At 38.8% G+C, this 21,816-nt stretch overlaps 1 protein-coding gene across 1 annotated transcript in view; it reads right to left on the bottom strand.

Annotated features, from left to right (window-relative positions):
• Positions 1-21,816, bottom strand: part of drosha (drosha ribonuclease III) — a 168,906-nt gene that overhangs the window by 31,650 nt on the left and 115,440 nt on the right. The window contains exons 26-29 of the mRNA XM_063069658.1: positions 17,677-17,782; positions 16,031-16,172; positions 10,556-10,638; positions 4,008-4,111 (exon numbers count right to left, since the gene is read on the bottom strand). Coding sequence (XP_062925728.1) covers positions 4,008-4,111; positions 10,556-10,638; positions 16,031-16,172; positions 17,677-17,782 — 435 coding nt within the window. The remainder of the gene's footprint in view (positions 1-4,007; positions 4,112-10,555; positions 10,639-16,030; positions 16,173-17,676; positions 17,783-21,816) is intronic.

Here is a 21,816-nt window from a genome sequence, read left to right as displayed (position 1 = left end):
TTCGTTCTTCACCATTCCTGACTATCCCCTCCCTGCTTCCCCTCCCCCACCCCTTTATCTTTCCTCTTACTGGTTTTTCACCTGGCACCTACCAGCCTTCTCCTTCTCACCCTCCCCCCACCTTCTTTATAGGGCCCCTGCCTCCTCCCTCTTCAGTCTTGACGAAGGGTCTTGGCCCGAAACATTGACTGTTCGTTTCCATGGATGCTGCCCAACCAGCTGAGTTCCTCCAGTGTGTTGTGCCTGTTGCTTTAACTCTAACCCTACATCTTTGAATTGTGGAGGCCAAGTCATTGGGTATAGTTAAACCTGAGGTTGATCAGTAAGGGCATCAAAGGTTGCAGGGAGAGGACAGGAGAATGGGCATGAGAGGGTTAATAAATCAGCCATGAGGGAAAGGTGGAGCAGACTGGATGGGCCGAGTGGCCTAATTCTGCTCCTGTGTCTTATGGAACTAGAGCACTCAAGAGGTCATGAGGAGAACATATGAGCACTTTACAGACAGCGGGAATCGAACTCCAATCGGCGATCTCTGGTGCTGTAAAGTGATTGCATTAAACGCAGCGCTACTGTGCCGCCTGAGGTAGAAGGAGAGATTGGATAGGTTGGGTCTACTTTCCAGGGACCACAACAGGCTGTAAAGTGACCTCATCAGGGTTTAATAGATCATGACAGGCCTAAAGAAGGAGGATGATCACAGTCTTTTTCCCAGGGTAGGGATGTCTAAAATTAGAAAGCAAAGTGAGGGGAATGATTTAAAGGAGATCAGATGAGCAGGTTTTCCACACAGCTGACCAGGGGGTATACAGAGTGAAATGCCAGGGGAAGTGGTGAGGCAGGTACAATTACAACCATTAGAAGACATTCAAAGAGATACACGTACAGGAAAGGCTTAGAGGGATATGGGCCATGCAGGCAACAGCTCAGCTAAGTACTTTGGTCAGTATGGATGAGTTAGGCCGAAGGGCCTACTTTCTTGCTGTAAAATTCTTTGAATCTATCACCCTATTAGATTTGGGAGAGCCTTGTAAAGAATTCAAGTACAGAATCATGAAGAAAGGGCATAAAATAAACCCCTGAAGTGGGGCATTACAGAAAGTTTGGTGAACACTGAACTAAGCACTGAGTTATTTCAACCTACAGCAAAGAGAGAGATAAAAATCAGAAAAAAATGTGTATCTATTGATGTAGAGGCAGTAGGACTGACTTATATATTTTAAAAATGACAAGGAACATGACAACTGGGAAAAAAAAATTAAAAGTCTATATTCGCCTCGATCAATGGATTAAATGCTCATTTTTGCATGCAATTTACAGCTTTATAGAAACACAGAAAGAAGGATTTGAAATGTGATAAGCCTTGAAACCAACTTTGTCATCAGTACAGAAGCAACAGATCTGGAATTGTGATGGGAAATCCGGTACCTTGTCTGCTAAGGCAGAGTCTGTGAGTGTGATTGTCAGGCTGTTGCTCGACAAGTCTGCGGGACAGCTTCCCAATTAGTGATCAGTCACCAAGCGTTCGCGAGAAGGATTCTGCGAGTCGACAAGGTTGGGAGCAGCCTGCTATGTCCAGAGTCAGCTTCTAAGTGAAAGCTGGGTGTTTGGTTCAGCTTTATTCTTATTCTAATGATACAACTGAGTGCCTTGCTGTGTCACTTCAGCAGGCAGTTAAGAGTCAATCACCGTACTTCCTTGAACACAGTAAAAATTTCCCAAGGCACTTCACAGGAATATTATCACATATAATTTAAAATGGTGCCTTTAAAGTGGCTTTACAGAGGAGAGAGCTCAAGGTTGAGAGAAAGAGTAAAGGAATTACAGCTTAGAATGTTAAATCAAAGACACGGAAGCCAATTATAAAATGTTAAAGAACATACAGATAGAACAGTATAGTGCCGGAACAGGCCCTTTGGCCCAGAATGACTGTGCCAACCATGAAGCCAAATGAAAATTATCCTATCTGCCTGCACATGATTCTTATCCCTCCATTCCCTTCATATTCATGCTTCTGTCTGGGGTTCTCTTAAATTGTGTCTGCTTCCAGCACCCCTGCATTCCAGCTAACTACCACTCTTTGCTTAAGAAAAATCAGCTCCACAAACCTCCCTGAAACCTCCCCTCCTCTCACCTTGGTTATGTCCTCTAGTATTTCCCATCCGCCCTGGGAAAGTGGCTTTGATTATCATTTCTTAATGCATGCACTACTAAATGACAATAAAAGGGGACTGCATGTCCTCATAATCATAACCATAATCACAATCACCTGATCTACGCCCCTCATAATTTAACAATCAAACCAGGTCTTCCCTGAGATATTTCAAAGAAAACAATCCAAATCTGTCCAAGCCCTCCTTCTCGCTAACACTCCCTAACCCAGGCAGGACCCTACTGAACCATATCTGCACTCTCTCCGCACACCCTTCCATAACAGAACGAGCAGAACTGAATATAATATTCCGAATATGGCCAAGACAGTTTCAAACAGCTTCAGACTGAGAGGTGATCGGTAGGTGAGAAGGGAGGGATTTAAACAGCTGAGAGGTTCCCCATGCAGAAGGACAGCTAAAACAAAGCATTTGAAAAACAAGGAAGAAAGAGTTAAACTCAAAGTGCTGCTGGACGGTGCATCAATGGAGACAGCACAGGGGGTGACGGGATGAATGGACCAGTGTTAATTAAGATATATTTTGAAGCCCGCCTTGAGAATAATGAGGCAGGCACATCTAGACGTAGCTATGTGAAGACATGTGACGGCTTTGGATGCAGAGTTAGATCATATGTTGTTAGATCGCTGGTTATATAGAACATAGAACAGTATATCACAGGAATAGGCCCTTCGGCCCATCATGTTATACTGAACCAATTAAATTAGTAATCAAATAGCCAACTAAACTAATCACTTCTGCCTACACAATGTCTGTATCTTACCATTTCCTTCACATTCATGTGCCTATCTAAACATTACAGGCTGACCTCAGATTTGATCAACACTGTATTGGAACGTAAGCACTTAAGTCGTCCTACAGTCAGGAAATAGTTAATTTTTTTTCATCAGGTTTAACTTTTAAAATGATCTCCTATTAGCAATGTTCAGTTATTAAAATGGTTTCCAGTCAGACAACGTTTTAGCTAATAATGAGAAGGCAAATATTTCAGAGTGATTCATCAGACTACAGCCGAACACAGTCCCTGAAGACACACTTTATTTCCATGTAACTGAGTCCAACTTAATGATTTGATTTACAGTTCAGTCAAGGCTAAGCTTTGGAGAACAAATCTTATGAAAATTGAACTTGTTACAATTAACTGTGAGTGGTAAAGTGGAAACATGTAGATCCTCATGTGGCTGTAGTGAATAAAAGGTGGGACGCTGGTAATACATGGTCCATAGTTTTGACAAGATCTGCAATTCCAGACCAAAATCTGCACTATTTAAATACTTTACTCTTTGCTGCAAAACCTTGCATAAAGCCAGACTTGGAGTAAAATATTTACTCTTGTTTTGACAGTACAACTGTGGAATACTATATCAATTTGCCATTAATGACTCCAGTGAGGCCTTAATAGGAAAAGAAAAACAAACTGCCTAATAATTTTTCGATGTTAATTTGTTTTTAGAGGATAAAAATTCTCAAAATTGCATTAAAACATTCGCAATGGTTAGTTGGTGCTTAATTCTGGGAACACAATAATTTTCCTCGTATCTTCGTCTGCTAAATTTGATGTGAGAAATACATAGTCTATGGAGGCTACCCATCTCAGCATTGCATTCCAAAATATTGCAGAATAATCACACTACTAAGTGTTCTGATTACAAATAATTGAATAACAATTTAGTTATGCTCCAACAATCCTCTTTGAATCTGAAGTATATGAGACCAGAGAGGAACGCAATAATTCTGGTGATGCAGACAGGCACAGAAGAAAATTTATAATCTCGGCTTGCAGTTAATGATCTTCACAAAACAAAAGCATTTGCATTCGCTCCACATAATAAAACTCACTTGTACAGAGGGATGTCGGGCTCTTTCCCCTCTGTTCTGAGGGTCAGGCAACATTGTTGTAGTTGAGACTTGGGGTCATTCCAATCCTGGTTCAGTATAAACTCCTGCAGCAACATAGAAGAAAGGCCATTAAAAATTAAAACCTGTGCATGTCGACTGAATTAACTTGTTCACTTTATCTTTTCCATCAAACATAACCTTTGCATACTTAACATATAAGCTTTTATCTTCTGAAGCAAACAAGTGATAGGACATAGGTAACACAGTAGCACCAAAACAGTCTAGGAGTCAGACCAATTCTATATAGCTTTACATGCATCTGTTTGGGAGCCTTGCCACAAACTACACCACAGGGAAATAAAAAGCACAAGTACACTGAAGAAAATGCTGGTTTACAAGTATTATTGTTATGTTCCACTGACAGCAGCATTGACATTTGCAAATTGTCAGAAAACATCACTGGTTGGTATTAAAATGAGATGCACAATTCTGAAGTTCATATATGGTGATAAAATCTTTTTTCAATTAGAGTTCCAAATACTGATGCACAAGTTTGAAATTGATCTGCAATATTTCCAATATCAGACTCGCTCCATTACCTCTGAGTTTTTTTCTCTATGGTCAGCTATACTTTAATTAACTATTAAGGCATCAATTTTTACAATACTTTGAATTAAACTGAATTCTCTGACAATTGGATGATACTTAGATCTGCTATGTCTAAGAACGGGAAAGACGGCAAGGATGGTAAACCTCCGGTTAAACCGAAAGCTACGGATCTCCCTCCGACTGAATCACCGGTGACTTTGAAAGCGATATCGGAGTTAATTCAGAGGGAAATTTCAACCTCTGTTAGGGAGATGATTCGTACGGAAATTGCGGGCTTTGTTAAAGACCTGATTCATACGGAAATCTCAACTAATTTCCAGAAAATTGCCGATTTAATTGATAAGATGCAAACATGTATTGCGGAACATCAGTCGGCTATATCTGATCTTCAAAAATCCGCGCAACAAAGTGAGCTTAAGATGGGGAAAATCGAAGAAACAGTTAATGTAATGAAGAAGAAACTTGACTTTTTGACTTTTAAAAACTCTGACTTGGAATCTAGAATGCGACGGCAGAATTTACGAATGATTGGCGTCAGGGAAGCCGTTGAAGCTAACAACCCCATGAAATATTTCTCCCAACTTTTAAAAGATGCATTCCCTACTGTATTTCCTGACCAACCACCGCTACTGGATCGTGTTCACAGAATCCCATCATACTCGTCTAGGTCAGATAGACCTAGGCATGTTATCTTACGTTTTCATTACTTTCAAGACAAGGAGAGACTGTTTCGATTCGCTCGATCTAAAGGTTTCATTGATTTTTCGGATCTTAAGTTCCGATTCGTGGAAGATTTCAGTAAACCAATCTGGGACCAACGGGTCCGTTACAGATCCGTGATGTCGGAATTCTATAAGATGGATTTAAGACCAGCGCTGCTGTACCCTGCACGTCTAAGGATTCGCATGTTAGATGGAGCCCTTCGTTTTTTTGATTCTCCATCGGATGCCCAGAGTTATCTGGATCAACTTTCATCTCCAACATCTTAATTGCCTTCTTTTTAATTTTCTCCGTTGATCGGAGGCTGTGAATTGGTTGGTTTTAACTTTTCTGTGCCCTATTCGGGCAGAAAAGTTTACTTTCGATTTCTTAATATGGCTGCTAAACTTTCTTTTTAACTGCGTCATTTCTTTCTTTTCCCAGGGGATTCTGGGTGGTTACTTCCCTTTTGTCATCTTACGTATTTCCTGTGCGGCCTTAAATTTTGTAGTTTTTTTTAAATTTTATTCTGTTTTGCTTTTTATAATCACTTTATGTTAATAATCCTATTTTTTTTTTGTTGCTGTGTCTATTCATGAGTTTGAGGTTTATTGTGGTTTTTTTTTAATATATATTTTCCGGCTTTTGTTCTGTTCTGTGTGTATTCTAATTGAGCTAACTTTTTTTTACTTATTTTTTTACTGTTTTACAATTAGCTGATCCTTTTCATATTTATACCTTTTTTTTAGGGAGCGTATACCGGAAGTCATGGGGGTAGTTTTAGCGCTTGCTTCTTTCTGGCGGGTCTGCTTTAGATTTTGCCTTGGGGTCTTGGGCTGGGGGGTGGCGGGAGGGGCTTCACGTTTTAGTTTGTTTTTCTTTGGGCTATATACATTATTGAAGTACTGGTTGCGTCCTTTTCCCCGGTATCTTTTGTATGTTCTGTTTCCTCTCCGGGTTTGTGGGTCGCGCCTATTGTCAATCCTCCTTGTTGTGGGTTGACTTTAGGATTTATGGAGTCTATTATTAATTTTGTCTCCTGGAATACTAATGGTCTTAATCATCCTATTAAAAGAAAAAAAGTTTTTAAAGTGTTCCGGAGACTTAAAGTACAAATTTTATTTTTACAAGAGACCCATGTACGGAGGGGGGACAGACTACGTTTTTTCAAATTCTGGAAGGGACAACAATTTCATTCGAACTCCAATGCTAAGATTCGAGGCGTCTCTATTTTTATAGATTCCTCAGTTACTTTTATACAACAGGATATTATCTCTGATCCGAATGGTAGATTTTTATTGGTTAGTGGTTTACTATTTAATAAAAAAGTAGTTTTGGTTAATGTTTATGCTCCTAATATGGATTGTCCGGAATTTTATAAATCATTGTTTGATCAGTTTCCGAATTTGAACGAGTTTTCATTGATTTGGGGCGGAGATCTTAATACCTGTTTATCTCCAGCTTTGGACCGTTCGGCTCCTTTACGGACTTTACCTAATAAATCTGCAAATTTGATTAATTTTTTCCTTTCTGATTCTGGGTCGACGGACATTTGGCGTTTTCTGCATCCTCAGGAAAAAGATTTTTCCTTTTTTTCACATGTTCATCATTCCTATTCAAGAATTGACTATTTTTTTATTGATTCTCGTCTCATTCCTTCAGTGATTAAATGTGATTATGATTCTATAACCATTTCGGATCATGCTCCACTTAAGCTTTCTATTAAAATTATGGCCAATATACCGAACAATAGACAATGGCGTTTTAATTCGCTGTTGCTTCAGGACTCGGACTTTGTTAATTTTATGAATGAACAGATTGAGCTTTTTTTTACAATTAACCTTACAGAAGATATTTCGGTTAACACTCTTTGGGACACTTTTAAAGCCTATATTCGGGGTCAGATTATTTCGTATTCCGTTGCTTTGAGGAAGAAACAGAAGCAGGAGGAGATGGCAATTGTGGACAAGATTAAAGAAATTGATAAGAAATATGTTATGGCTCCTTCTGAGGAGCTATACAAACAAAGAACTGAACTTCAAATGGAACACAGTTTACTACTCTCGTCCTCGATTGTAAACCAATTAAAGAAAACAAGAAGTGATTTTTATGTTCACAGTGATAAAATTGGCAAGCTGCTGGCTAATCAATTGAAATCTAATTATGTTAAATCTCAAATCAATCAGATTTATAACCAAAATGATCGATTGATATTGGATCATGTGGGGATTAATCAAACCTTTTGTGATTTTTATTCTTCTTTATATCAATCAGAGTCTCCTCGAGATTCTAAATATATGAATGATTTTTTAGATAAGTTAGACTTTCCTCAGATTTCACAGGATATGTCTTCTTTATTAGATACTTCCATTACAATGGATGAGATTAAGAATGTTATTTTTTCTGTGAATCTGGGGAAAGCTCCTGGCCCTGATGGGTTTACTGTTGAATTTTATAAATGTTTTGCTTCTTTATTGATTCCTTGGCTCGATAAGGTTTTTGAGGCTTCTTTGAAACTTGGTAAACTTCCGGAATCTTTTAATAGAGCATCAATTTCTTTAATACTAAAGAAGGATAAAGACCCTGCTCAATGTGCATCTTATAGACCAATATCTTTATTAAATGTTGATTCTAAAGTTTTTTCTAAGTTATTAGCAAATAGACTAGAAAAAGTACTCCCTTCTATTATTTCGGAAGACCAAACGGGTTTTATTAAAGGTCGTTACTCTTTTTATAATATTCGTACATTGTTAAATATCGTTTATACTCCCTCACAAAATGTTCCTGAGTGTGTTATTTCTTTAGATGCCGAGAAAGCTTTTGATAGAGTAGAATGGCCTTATTTATTTAAGGTGCTTGAAATGTTTAATTTTAGCTTGAAATTTATATCCTGGATTAAACTGTTATATCACTCCCCTCTAGCCTCGGTTCGTACTAACTCTTTAAATTCACCTTTTTTTCCTCTCTTTCGTGGTACTCGACAAGGCTGTCCTCTTAGTCCCCTATTATTTGATATTGCATTAGAACCTCTTGCAATTGCTATTCGAGAATCTTCAAATATTACTGGGATAACTCGGGGATTAAAGTCCCATAAATTATCACTCTATGCTGATGATTTACTTTTATATATTTCTAATCCTGAGAGATCTATTCCTGCTGTTTTAGAGTTATTAGCACAATTTGGTCTTTTCTCAGGTTATAAATTAAATCTTAGTAAGAGTGAACTTTTTCCGATTAATAAACATCTTCCCTTATATTATAAATTTCCATTTAAATTGATTAATAATTACCTTTCATATCTTGGGATTAAAATTACTTGTAAACATAAAGATTTATTTAAGACTAACTTTTTACCATTAATAGACCATATTACTCAACTTTCATCTAAATGGTTTCCCTTATATTTAACTTTGATTGGTCGTATTAATGCAGTTAAGATGTTTTTTTTGCCAAAATTTTTATATGTGTTTCAGGCATTACCAATTTTCGTTCCTAAATCTTTTTTTGATAAAGTCGACTCTAAAATTTCTTCATTTATTTGGCAGAATAAGAATCCGAGACTGGGTAAAATACATTTACAGAAAGCTAAGAGAGATGGAGGTTTAGCATTACCTAACTTTAGATTTTATTATTGGGCTATTAATATTCGACATATGAAATTTTGGTTACTTGACCGGGATATACTATCTATTCCTAAATGGGTAGCATTGGAATTACAATCTGTTCAGGGTTATACACTTGGTTCTATTTTAGGTTCATCTCTTCCTTTTGATTCGAAACGCCTTAAGCAGGTCTCTAACCCGATCGTTAAATATGCTTTGCGTATTTGGTTTCAATTCAGAAAATTTTTTGATCTTAATCAATTCGGGTTAGCGATTCCTATTTTAGGTAACATATTTTTTCCTCCCTCTTTTACGGATCGCGCTTTTCAAACTTGGAAGACTAAGGGTATTTTACGGTTTTTGGATTTATTTTTAGATGGTTCCCTTATGTCTTTTGAACAATTATCTAATAAATATAACTTATCAAGAATACATTTTTTTAGATATTTACAAGTTAGAAATTTCCTAAGTACTATACTTTCTTCCTTTCCAATGCTTCCTCCTATATATATTTTAGATTCGATAATTAACCTTAATCCATGTCAGAAAGGTGCATCGGCTATGATTTATAATATTATTATGAAACTTAGGAAAGCTCCATTTGATAAGATTAGGGTAGATTGGGAACAGGAATTGGGGCTTACCATTTCTGTGGATGATTGGGGGCAGATTTTACAATTAGTTAATACTTCTTCTATTTGTGCTAAACATTCCCTAATTCAATTTAAAGTGGTGCATAGAGCACATATGTCCAAAGATAAGTTAGCGCGTTTTTACTCGCATATTAATCCTTTCTGTGATAGATGTTCGGGGCAGATAGCCTCTTTAACTCATATGTTTTGGTCTTGCCCTACTTTGGAAACTTTTTGGAGAGATATTTTCAATATTATTTCTAAGGTATTAAATATAGATATCTCTCCTCACCCTATTACTGCTATCTTTGGACTACCTAAAATTTCTAGTAATCTTTCCCCTTCAGCCCGTAGAATGATTGCATTTCTTACTTTAATGGCGAAAAGATGTATTTTACAACATTGGAAAGAGCTTAATGCTCCAACTACCTTTTTTTGGTTTTCTCAGACGATTTTATGTTTGAATCTGGAGAAAATTAGAAGTAACCTTTATGATTCTTCATTTAAATTTGAACAGATTTGGGGACCTTTTATTCGATATTTTCATTTAATGTAATATTTACCCTTCTTGTTTTTTTTTCACTGTTTTAATGGAGGTCGGGATTGAGGACGTGATTTTAAGTTTAACTCTGTTTGGTTTCAAGTTAGCCCATTGCTTTGCTTTGCTTTTAGTTAGTTGCACGGTGGGTTTTTTTTTTGGGGTTTTTTTTTCTTTTTTTCCATTGATATATATAAAATCTAGTATACTATTATGTTATCTTGGTTTCTTATGCTTAAATTACATTGTTTGTAGTATTTTCTTTTTGGTATTGTTATCTTTTGGAATTTTATTATACTTTAACATTGTATTAATGTTTATATGGCTTACCTTTTTTGTATACTTACTCAATAAAAAGATTTAAAAAGAAAGGAAAGAATATTTCCAATATCAGATTGAAATTGATCTGCAATATCAGATGTAAAGATTTCCACAACAGTAAGAAGAGTTACATTGAAATGTACTGACCTTCAGTCTTGGGAAAAAACATACATTCATGAAGGTGCGGACATAATCCAGGTCCTGGTCGATATAAAGTGCAGCTATGAATGCTAAGTAAAAGGGAAAATTAAGTTTTAGCAATGACGCATTATTAATGTTGACCATATTGCATCTGTTGAATTCCCCAGTCACAGATATACTGTATTCAGCACTGAATGAGCCCATTCAGTTTGTGTCCTTGATGTATGAAAGCATCGATAGTCTCAAGCCACTTCCTTGCTCACAGTGTACAGTTCTACAAGTTTCAGCACATCAAGTCTTTGTGCAGGAGCGTTTGCAAAACAATGAGGATTTTTACCTTTACCACCTTTTCACTTTGTGAGTTCCAGATCTCAACGACACTCCAAGTTAAAACAGTTTCCTTCCAATCATAAGATCATAATGTATTAAGATATAGCAGCAGAATTAGGCCATTTGGCCCATCGAGAATGCTCTGCCATTTCATCACGGCTAATCCAATTTTCCTCTCAGCCCCAATCTCCTGACTTCTCCCCATATCCCTTCATGCCCTGACCAATCAAGAATCTATCTATTTCTGCCTTAGATATACATAAAGATTTGGCCTCCACAGCTGCCTGTAGCAAAGAATTCCACAGATTCACACTCCCTGTCTAAAGAGTACAACTACTCAAATCTATGTCCCTGCGTCTTACTAAAACCTGTTAAAGATCCAAGGACCTATGACCTCTTAAGTTACTGTTCTATCTGCCAGCATTCAAAGATTAAAGAAACGTCTATTTTCAAAAAAAATGTTGAATCAGTTTCAGGCACACCTTTAAGTGTGTGGGGAAACCCCTCAAGAACATCCTGTTGAAAGACAATCTGCCACCTCATGCCCTTACTGAACATGTGTCCTTTAACAGTAGCCATTGCTCGAGTGCCAATATACTGAGGCAGACTGTCCTCACAGCAGCAAATCTAGCAGCAGCTCCATAATGCACCGAGCGAGGGGGTGAGTACACGTCACATCAGTCCCCTCAGTTTTAGGCCACGCCTAGCTGGGGCACTTAGCCTGGCCCCATTCAGTTAACAGTGTCACCAACCTAGATAAAAAAGGCACCAGAAAGGAAGCAGTTTGTTTTATATTAAAAAATATCTGAAATGCTCTTAATGTTATAATTAATTAACATGCTGAATGTAGTTTTAAATAAATGTATTAATTCTATACTCATGTTAAGTATTTAAATATGTTACTATTATTTTCAATACCCCAGATTATCAGACACATTTGAAAACTATGAAAGAAGCCCCTGACACTTTGTGGATGGCCCTGGCAGGGCTGGTGGCAGGCAGTGGAAGCTGTGAAGACACTCCATGAGAGGTGAACCTGAAGCACGGGTTGGGCTCAACATGATCATTGCTGACAGTGTGAAAAGTGGCAGCCTCTTATATACCAACCCCAGGACCTTGTAACTACAACAGATGGTATGGAGCAGGGGGACTGGGTTGGGAGAAGGGGAAATAGGGGGTGGGCAGTAGTGGATAGAAAGTAGAGCTTCAATAGAGTTGAAACTGGTCACTGGTCACCAACATTAAGTGTGTACACTCTTTATCTGCCTCAAATCATTCCCATACATTTGATTCTATCACCTCCAACGGAATCAAATGGTCTCCAGGTTAAATACAACTGCTGACCAACACCAGCAACCGATGACAGTCTTTACCCTGCGTGTCAGTGTTCTATCGTTTTAAAACGACTTCGTCTCCAGCATAAAATGTAAATTTTAACCAAACATGCTCTTTAGAGTAGACCTCCGTCAAATTTTGTAGGTGACACCGCTATAGAGGGCCGTGTTTCAAATAATGATGAGTCAGAGAAGAGGAAGTAATTAAAGAGCATGGCGTCATGACAACAACCTTTCAAAACAAAAGAGCTGGTAATTGACTTCAGGAAAGAGGAGAGTGGGAGGTGGTGGTACACATGCTCTTGTTTACTGTACATCAACGGTGCTGAGGTTGAGAGGGTTGAAGGTATCTAGTTTCTTGGGGTGAACGTCACCAATTGCTTGTCCTGGTTAACCACACTGACTCCATTGCCAAGAAAACTCACCAGCGCCTCTACTTCCTTGGGAGGCTAAAGAAATTTGGCAGTTATAGGAAAGTTATGAGCTTAGGGTAAGGTTTAATAGGTTAGGACTATATATTCTTTAGAATATAGAAGATTGAGAGATTTGATAGAGGTATATAAAACTATGAGGGGTATAGATAGGGTTCATGCAAGCAAGCTTTTTCCACTGAGTTTGTGTGAGTCTACAACCAGAGGTATGGGTTAAGGGTGAAAGGTGAGAAGTTTAAGGGAACATGAGGGGAAACTTCTTCACTCAGAGGCTCGTGAGAGTGTGGAATGAGCTGCCAGCACAAGAGGTGCATCCGAGCTCGATTTTAATATTTAAGAGAAGTTTGGATAGGTACATGGATAGTAATGGTATATGGAGAGCTATGGTCCTGGTGCAAGTTGATGGGGAGTAGGCAGTTTAAATCATTTCGGTGTGGACTAGATGAGCCAAAGAGCCTGTTTCTGTGTTGTACCTCTCCATGACCCTATGTCCTCTTTGACCCTCACCAATGCTTATAGATATATCACAGAAAGCATCCTATCTGTATGCATCATGCTTTGGTATGACAACTGCTCTGCTCGTGACTACAAAATCTAGAGTTGTGAACATAGTTCGGTACGTCAGGGAAACAAGCTTCCCCTCAATGGACCCTGTCTACACTTCTCACTGCTTTGGTAAAGCAGCCACCATCATCAAAAGCCCCACACACCACAAACATTCCCACTTCTCCCCCCTCCCATCGGGCCAAAGATACAAAATCCTCAGAGAATGTACCACAGGCTCAAGGACAGCTTCTATCTGACTATCATAAAGACAATCAAATGGTTCCCTCGTACAATTTGACGTACTGTTGACCTCACAATCTACGTGGTTGTGACCTTGCCCCTTACTATCTACCTATAGCACTTTATTCTGCACTCTGCTATTGTTTAACCTCAATGAACATATGGATGGTATGCAAGCCATTTTCCCCACCCACTGTACCTCAGTCATGTGACAATAATAGAACAATTTCACTAATTTAACAACCATGAAAATGCAGAATTTAGCTACGGCAAGAGCCTAGATTTCCCATGAGATCATTGGCCTCTGTATTTCAGTTGCGACTTACTGCCTCCTGACCCCATTCCCTCCTTCAACTCCACACTCAACCGGTGGCATCCTAAATATGCCCTTGCGATGGTATCAGAATGCCCTTTTTGTATTGCAGAAACCATGGCAACACACAGCACCTGCTTAGCCCATCACACATGCCAGTGCTTTGAGAGAGAGAGCCAATTAATCCCACTCCTACGCCACTCGTTCCTCAGCAGAGCCCTGTTTTCTTTTCCTGTGCAACTAAGTATGCATCCAATTCTCTTTTGACAGTGATGAATGAAGCTGCTTCCACTACCTTTATAGGCAGTGCAAGTAAGATCACAAGAGATGGCTGTGTGAAAGCAGTTATTTCCTTGAATCCTCTCTCTGGATTAGATACAGTACCTTCCTTTAAAATTTAAGCTGGTTATTTAACAACATCTATATAGCACCCTTAACACTGTTAAACACACTAAGATGCTTCAAAGGAGCATTATCAAGCAAACTTTGGCTGCAAATGTACTTTGAAATGGAAGATGGTAGATTTCTCACATCATAACTTGCATGTGCCACAGGCGGAGAGTCATAAAGCTTTTACTTTACTGTGAACAGCCTAACGTTCTGCACGATTTTTCTCAAATTACTGTGCATCTAATACTACAAGTTGGGCATGGCTTCAGGAATCAGCATATATTTATGAATTAAAAGAGATACAGGGAAAAAAATACGCCTTCAACAGCACTCCTCCTGTCACCTTTGCAGACAGTGGGGTACAGCCATTATTGCAATGTATGAAATGGGGCAGTATGTTTGAGTAGAACACAGTAAGCTCCCATAAGTAGCAAACAGATAATCTAATTTGGTGATATGGAGAGAGAGAGAGAGATGAATATTGGCCTAGACACTGGAGATATCCTCACCGTTCTCCTTCAGTGTTGTCACAAGGTCTTTTATGGTCATCCCATGAGGCAAGAATGGGCCTGGGTTTAACTCCTTACATGAAGGAAGACATCTCCAGCTGCAGACCAATGGAACATCAGCCTGGATTTTTGCATTCTGGAGTGAGAAGCAAATCTCTATCCTTCCAACACAGAGGAAGGACTGTCATCCACTAAGCCATAAGACACAGGAGCAGAATTAGGCAATTCGGCCCACTGAGTCTGTTCTGTCATTCCTACGTTCTTGCTTTATCAGAACTCCATTCTTCTTCCTTCTCACTGTAACCTTTGACGTCCTTACTAATCAAGAGCCAACCAAACTCGACTTTAAATACAGTATATCCAATGGCTTGCCCCGCACAGCCACCTGTAGCAACAAATTGGACAGATTCACCAGCATCTAGCTCACGGGTTCCACACATTTATTTTGCCATGGACCAATACCATTGAGCAAGGGGTCCACAGACCCCAGATTGGGAAATTCTTCCTCATTTCTGCTCTAAAGGGACGTCCTTTCACTCTGAGGCTGTGCCCTCTGATTCTAGACTCCCCCACTGTAGGAAACATCCTTTTCTTTTTCAATCTTTTTATTAGTATCATAATGATAAAGATTAACATAACATAGTAATCATACAGAGTTATTGGGATTACATTGTTGTAATTATCATATATAAATATAAACCCAGTTATTACATGGATATCGAACCTCCCAATCTTACAGGATACGAATATTATATATAGACAAATTAACATGAAAAAGGAAAAAAGAAAAAAAAATATACCCCCCCAAAAAAATGAATCTTCGAAGATAAACCAACTAAACTACAGAAAAAAAAAGACATGGGCTGTTGTGAAACATAAAAAAGAATCATTAGTGTCGTTGACACTACTCCCCTCAACATATACTAAAAAGAAATAGAGTAGGTTTGGAAAAGGTCAAATTATATCATGAATAAATGGCCTCCGAGTCTTTTCAAATTTACTAGAGGGATCATACATAACACGTCTTATTTTTTCTAAATTTTAAACACAACATAGTTTGAGAGAACCAATGAAATGTGGTGGGGGGATTGATCTCTTTCCAATTCAGCAAAATGGATCTTCTGGACATTAGTGTAAGAAATGCAATCATCCGATAAGCTGAAGATGTTAAAAGATTTAGTTCTATCATTGGTAAACCAAAAATTGCAGAAATAGGGTGGGGTTGGTAGGAAACATCTACTCCACATCCACTCTGTTGAGGTCTTTCAACATTCAATAGCTTTCAATGAGCATTTGAATGAAACAAAAATAAATTATTTAGTATAAACTTGTATGAGATCAGAAAGCGGTGTTCTGCTTATGTAACACAATGCACACTAAGCACTCACATTCTAAAAGGTCAGCGAGGGTCTTGGTTCGGAGCGCTACAGGTCTTTTGGTTTTATCATTTGTGATAGCAAAGTCCTGCATGCCCAGTTCTTCTGCTACTTTGGCTTGCGTGCGGTTGTTGACCAGGGAGCTTCGCAGCAACTACAACGACAACAATCCCAGCAGGAACACAGTTACAACCACCTCCTTCCAACATTCAGTATTAAGCTAAAGCAAGGTAATGTAAAAGCAAAGTAGAACAGGAAATGCTGGAAACACTCAGTATGTCTGCCAGCATCTGTATAGAAAGAGGGCATTTCGAATTGAAATTCTTTCATCAAAACATTCTTAGCAATTTCTGAATGGCTGTAGTTTCTTGTACATAATGTCATCCCTTATTGAGAAATGAAAAATCCTGGTAGGTTTGATGCCTAGAAACCGGGTTCATGTTTCAGGTCAGTGACCTGCAGTCTGCTTCCAGTATTTTTGACCTTCCCTTCAGATTTTTTCGCAAGACTACTGTGGTTCTGGAACAAATGAACCCAAAGGAACGATACCACGCTAAGTACTCGTCATGGTTTCTGTCTGTACCATCGTAAAAGCGCACTGCCACAACTTACCAGGACTCTTGCAGCAAACCCACAACATCCAGTAACCAGGACACAGCAAATTGCCCCCGAAGTTACACAGCAAGCTGACTGAAGTGAGCAGAATCTGAACCAGAAAATGTCTAAGAACAGACAAAGTTCTGGTAAAATCAGGAGTAGAGAGCAAAACAAAGGGTGGGGAAGAAAGCTAACTGACAAACAAAATATAAAGAAAATAACAAAAAATAACTACAAGTACCACATTGTACCCATTTTTAAAAAATGATTGTGGATATAATGGAACTGCAAACCCAAAGATGCTGGTTAGAAATAAGGCATGCTCTTTGGCATGACACATGGCTTATTAGGATCCACTGTAGTTCTGATACAGGGTGATACTGAAGAAATAAACAAAAGCCTGAGATATGATGTGCCTTTTCAATTATAAACATTCATCCAGTAATTATCTTTTAATGATCTCTTTCATTGCACTCCGCTGTTAACTGAACAGCAAAGCCGAAAACTGAATATCAAAAATGAAGAATCACATCACTGAGGGCAAGGAACAAAAACAGAGAGAGCAGGGAAAATTGGACAGACACACCACTTCATCATCCCTGATGGGAGAGGCCAGTGGCAGAGCAAGAAGTTCAATAAAAATCCCAGACTAAGAATTGATAATGGAAATGCAAACAGTGTGATAAAACAGGAAATAGAAGATAAAGTAAATGGAAGTGGTCACCCATCATAAGAATTTTCAAATAAGTCGATGTTAAAACTTTACATCGCTTCATAACTACTTTTATTGACCTATTTTAGAAGATTTACAAAACATTTCAATGCTACAAAAAGTGCGAGGAGCTTTGATAGAAGTTGTTAATTTATGCCAAGGTGAGAAAAGATAACTCCACCATGGACGTTCCCTAGCCCAGCTGTGAAAGGAGGGTTGGGCAAGGGACGAGCAACCCCAAGCCCGGGGCATAAATAAGTACCTATGAGGAAAGTTACAGAGGCCTGGCACAACGCTTAGATCCTAATAAGATATTAATTTAAATAATAATGGCTTGAGTGTGTCTCACCGTTAAGTGGCCCTCGTGGTGGTCTGGGAAGTGTATGAATAAGTATTCAGTAGCTACCAATTGCATTATAGAGTCTCCAAGGAATTCCATCCTCTGATTGTGACCCCTGCAAAAGAAAGATCAATACTGAGAAAATCAATGAGTGCTAAGCAAACAACAAATTAAATTGAAAAGCACTCAAATTATGCTGGGTCTCTGTAATTACATGGACCAAAGAGCTTTTAGGGCACGATTAAAAATGACTGTTGACTAGCTTCATAAACATCCAAAGACTGTTCTTTACATCTCTGATTAAAGCAGAATCTTGTGTTGTACAGCTCTATTCATAAAGTTCAATTTATTTTCCTTTATCTGACATTCTTGTAAATGAACAGAGCAAACTATTGTGCAGATTAAAAGCACTCTTAAGGACATTATGACATATCTAGGATTAAATACTTTATAAGAGTTTATATGTAGAGCTACTGTGAAGCCTGTGTCAATACAAATTATGGAAAAACATCTAACAAAAGCCAACTGTATGCTGAAGACAGACTTTTATTTATTTATTTACTGAGATACAGCACACTTCGAACAACGCCACCCAGGAAACACTGATTTAATCCTAGCCTAATCAAGGGACAATTTACAATGACCAATTAATCTGCCAACCGGTATGTACGCCTTTGGATTATGGGAGAAAACTAGAGCACCCGGAGGAACCCACGCAGTCACGGGGAAAACGTACAAACTCCTTACTGGCAGCAGCGGGAATTGAACCCGGGTCACCTGTACTGTAAAGCGTTGTGCTAACCAGTATACCACGTACAATCATATAGTGCCTTTACATTCAGTTCACTGCATCCCAAAACATTTTATAGCTAATGATGCACTTAACAAAGAAAATTCATTGTTGCAATGTAGGAAATGCTGTAGCTAGTTTGTACGCACACTCCCACAAAATATCAATGTGCCCATGACAAGGTAATTTCTTTTTGTGATGTTGGCTGAGGGAAGAATAATGGAGGGGGAGTAAGTTGTCATGAAACACACCCGCGTTCCTTCCAAATGCCAATGGACCTCCTACATCCACCTAAGAAAGAGCACATGGACTTCATTTTAATGTCTGGTATGTCCTCCACTGGTGCATAAGCACAGATTTCTAGACACAAATTGCAGAAATGGGGGTTTCAAACTGTTGAATCTCATGGATTTTGCTATGGCTTTTTTAAAATATTTAAATGGTGCTAAACCATCAAAAGAGAACCCCTAAAGGGCAGTACTACAACTACAAGAAAGCAGTGTCGATTGAGACATAACCAGCTGCAGCATTTCTGTCAAGTCAGGGTAGACTGAATTAACATGCTCCAGAGATTAATTTTATTGTACAAAACAGCGAGCACAAACAAAGCAAGGAAACTAAGCAAACAGCCACCATTTAGTAAAGTTTCAAGTGTGCAGGCTCAGTCACTTCCCATACATTGATAAGAGTTACTTGTAAGTAAGAGTTGACATAGCCAATATTTCACATTTTAGAGTCACAGCCAGCCAATAAAGAATAAGGGCTCATTTCCAAGTTCAATCTGAGATGCACTTCCCACACCATGGACATTTTGCTCATTTTAAAAACCCACCCACCCCTTCACCTTCCATTGAAACCAGTCTCCAGTCTTCACCTTCAACCGGGAGATTATTTTAGTGAGAAAAAAAGCTTTGTGAGAGAGGACACGCCTTCCTCTAATGAGGCAGCAATAGCTTGTTATTTCAATGGAAAAGCTATTCAAAGTCACTGACATCAAATCAGCTTCAGCAAACAATCTCATTCAAGCCCTTCAGACAAGGAAATGGATCCTTTTTAGTTCCGTATTATTAATGCATCAAACCATAATTCCCAAAGAAAAAACATTCAGCAATATGTTCAGAATGATACCTAACGTACAAAAATCAGTAGAATTTTTGAATTCATTTCAATACTATTAAGATTATTTGACAATAAAATAAGCAGTCAGAACCTGTCATCAGGATTATGTATGATAGCCCTGAATGATTTATTACTGATTTCAGTGGAATTACTGAGATACAGAAATATATTTTCTAATGGATCCAAAACATAAATTAAATTGACTTTTCAAAATAAATCTGCACATTCCACCTCCTGCATTTACTCACTGCTTAATGGTTCTGGACTGAAGTTAATAAACGTGCTTGAAGTTGGAAGGGATGGTGTGGTGGGGAAGAATCAGGGAAAGAATTTTGCCTCCCATTGACTTAAACTACTGCAGTGTGAACAGTCATGATAGTTGTAAATGTCTGCCTGAAATTCTTGCCACTGCCTGTAAGAAGTTTGTACATTCTCTCCCTGTGAGTGCATGGGTTTCCTCCGAGTGCTCCGGTTTCCTCCCACAGTCCGAAGACGTACCAGCTGGTAGTTTAATTGGTCGTTGTAAATTGTCCCGTGATTAGACTAGGGTTAAATCAGGGGATCGTTGGGTGGTGCGGTTCGAAGGGCCAGAGGGGTCTACTTCATGTTGTATCTCAGTAAATAAATAAATAGATAAATAAACTCAGGATCAGACACTAGAACTGTCTCCTAGTCAGAAACCAGTAAATACTTAGAGCAGAGAGAAAGATACTACTGAAACATTTTCCAACAAAAGCAGCATTAATATTGCATAGAAATTAGTCACTGAAGGATGGTTATATATTAATTATGAGGGTAAAATTAATCATTTCTAACAGTTTGGACATCAAAACCGGTGACAAGAGTTGTTAACCAATCATCAATGCTTACTTAAGAGACAGATACTTTTTTTATTCTCAAGGGGATCAGGGAGCATGTGGAATAATGTAAAAACTTAAAGTAATGTCAGTAGAAAATCCAAGTGTTCTACTGCTGTAACCTCTAGTTACAGGGCAATACTCTGTAAAGGTGAATAGATCTACCTGATAGCAAATGAACATTGCTCAATCTAACTTCTAGATGATGAACTTCTAAGAATGAATAATGGGGGAGGGGGGAGATCTGGAATCGTATAGATAGATCAAGTGTATTATTGTGAACTGATTGCTAAGAATCTTGGAGAGGTGCAGCATGGAAAGAGACTATTAGGCCCAATGTGTTCTTTGGCAGAGCCATTCCATTAGTCTCACATTGCTGCCCTTCTCTCAAAGTTCAGCAAACCATTTTTAAAAGAAAAAGATTAGCTTTACTTGTCATATATACATTGAAACATACAGGAAAATGCATTATTTGTGTCAACAACCAACATAACCCTATGCGCTGCAGGTAGTCCTCAAGTTTTGCCGTGCTTCCTGTACCAACCTGGCAAGACCATAATTAATAAAACTAACCCGTACATCTTTTGGAATGGGGGCGGAAACTGGAGCAGCTGGAAGAAACCCATGAGGTCAAGGAGAGAACATACAAACGCTGAACAGACAGCGGCAGGAATTGAACTATTTTCTGATCATTGTCACTGTAAACCGCTACGTCACAGTGCTGTGTCCACGTTTAACCTTTAAGTGTGTGCTGGTGACAATCAAGCCGTTGAACGTGTCTGCCAGTTCTTATTGATCAGATTTAATGGGTAAAAGTTTTGAGAAAAGGACAGCTCAGGATAAGAATTCAAGAAATGGGTTGAATTGAACCTCTGGTGCTCTGGCTTCCTTCCAAATTCCAAAGGTGCACGGGCTGGTACGCTAATTGGTCACATGGTGGTAATTAGACAGCGTGGGCTTGTTGGGCTGGAAGGGCCTGTGGACCTGTTACCATGGTGTATCTCTAAAAGAACGGGTCAAATCAGTAAGGAATTCACAAACAGCCTTGCAGAGACTTTGTTGATCACACGGGGTGACAGAGGACAAATTCCTTACAGGATTAGTGAGTGTACAAATTCTCAATCTACAAGCAGGTCCACCAACTTGGGGGAGGGGAGGTGTTGAACCTTTAGAATTCTTTAAAAGGGTTGTGGATGCTCTCTGTGCCCACTCAAAACAGACGTAGCCCCCATGCTAAGCCTCAGGGTCGCTCAACTTGCTGTTGTCTAGGGGAAGCAGCCCTCCGCCCCACCAAACTGGGTAATTAAGTTTGTGTGGATGCTGTGTGATGTACCCCACCCCGCCAAGTAACAGACAATACACCATCTACGATTAAATGAATTA

This window comes from Mobula hypostoma, chromosome 17, assembly GCF_963921235.1.
Source record: "Mobula hypostoma chromosome 17, sMobHyp1.1, whole genome shotgun sequence".
Classification (NCBI taxonomy): domain Eukaryota; kingdom Metazoa; phylum Chordata; class Chondrichthyes; order Myliobatiformes; family Myliobatidae; genus Mobula; species Mobula hypostoma.
Note: the sequence above shows the minus strand (reverse complement) of the source record. Positions and strands in the feature narration are given on the sequence as shown.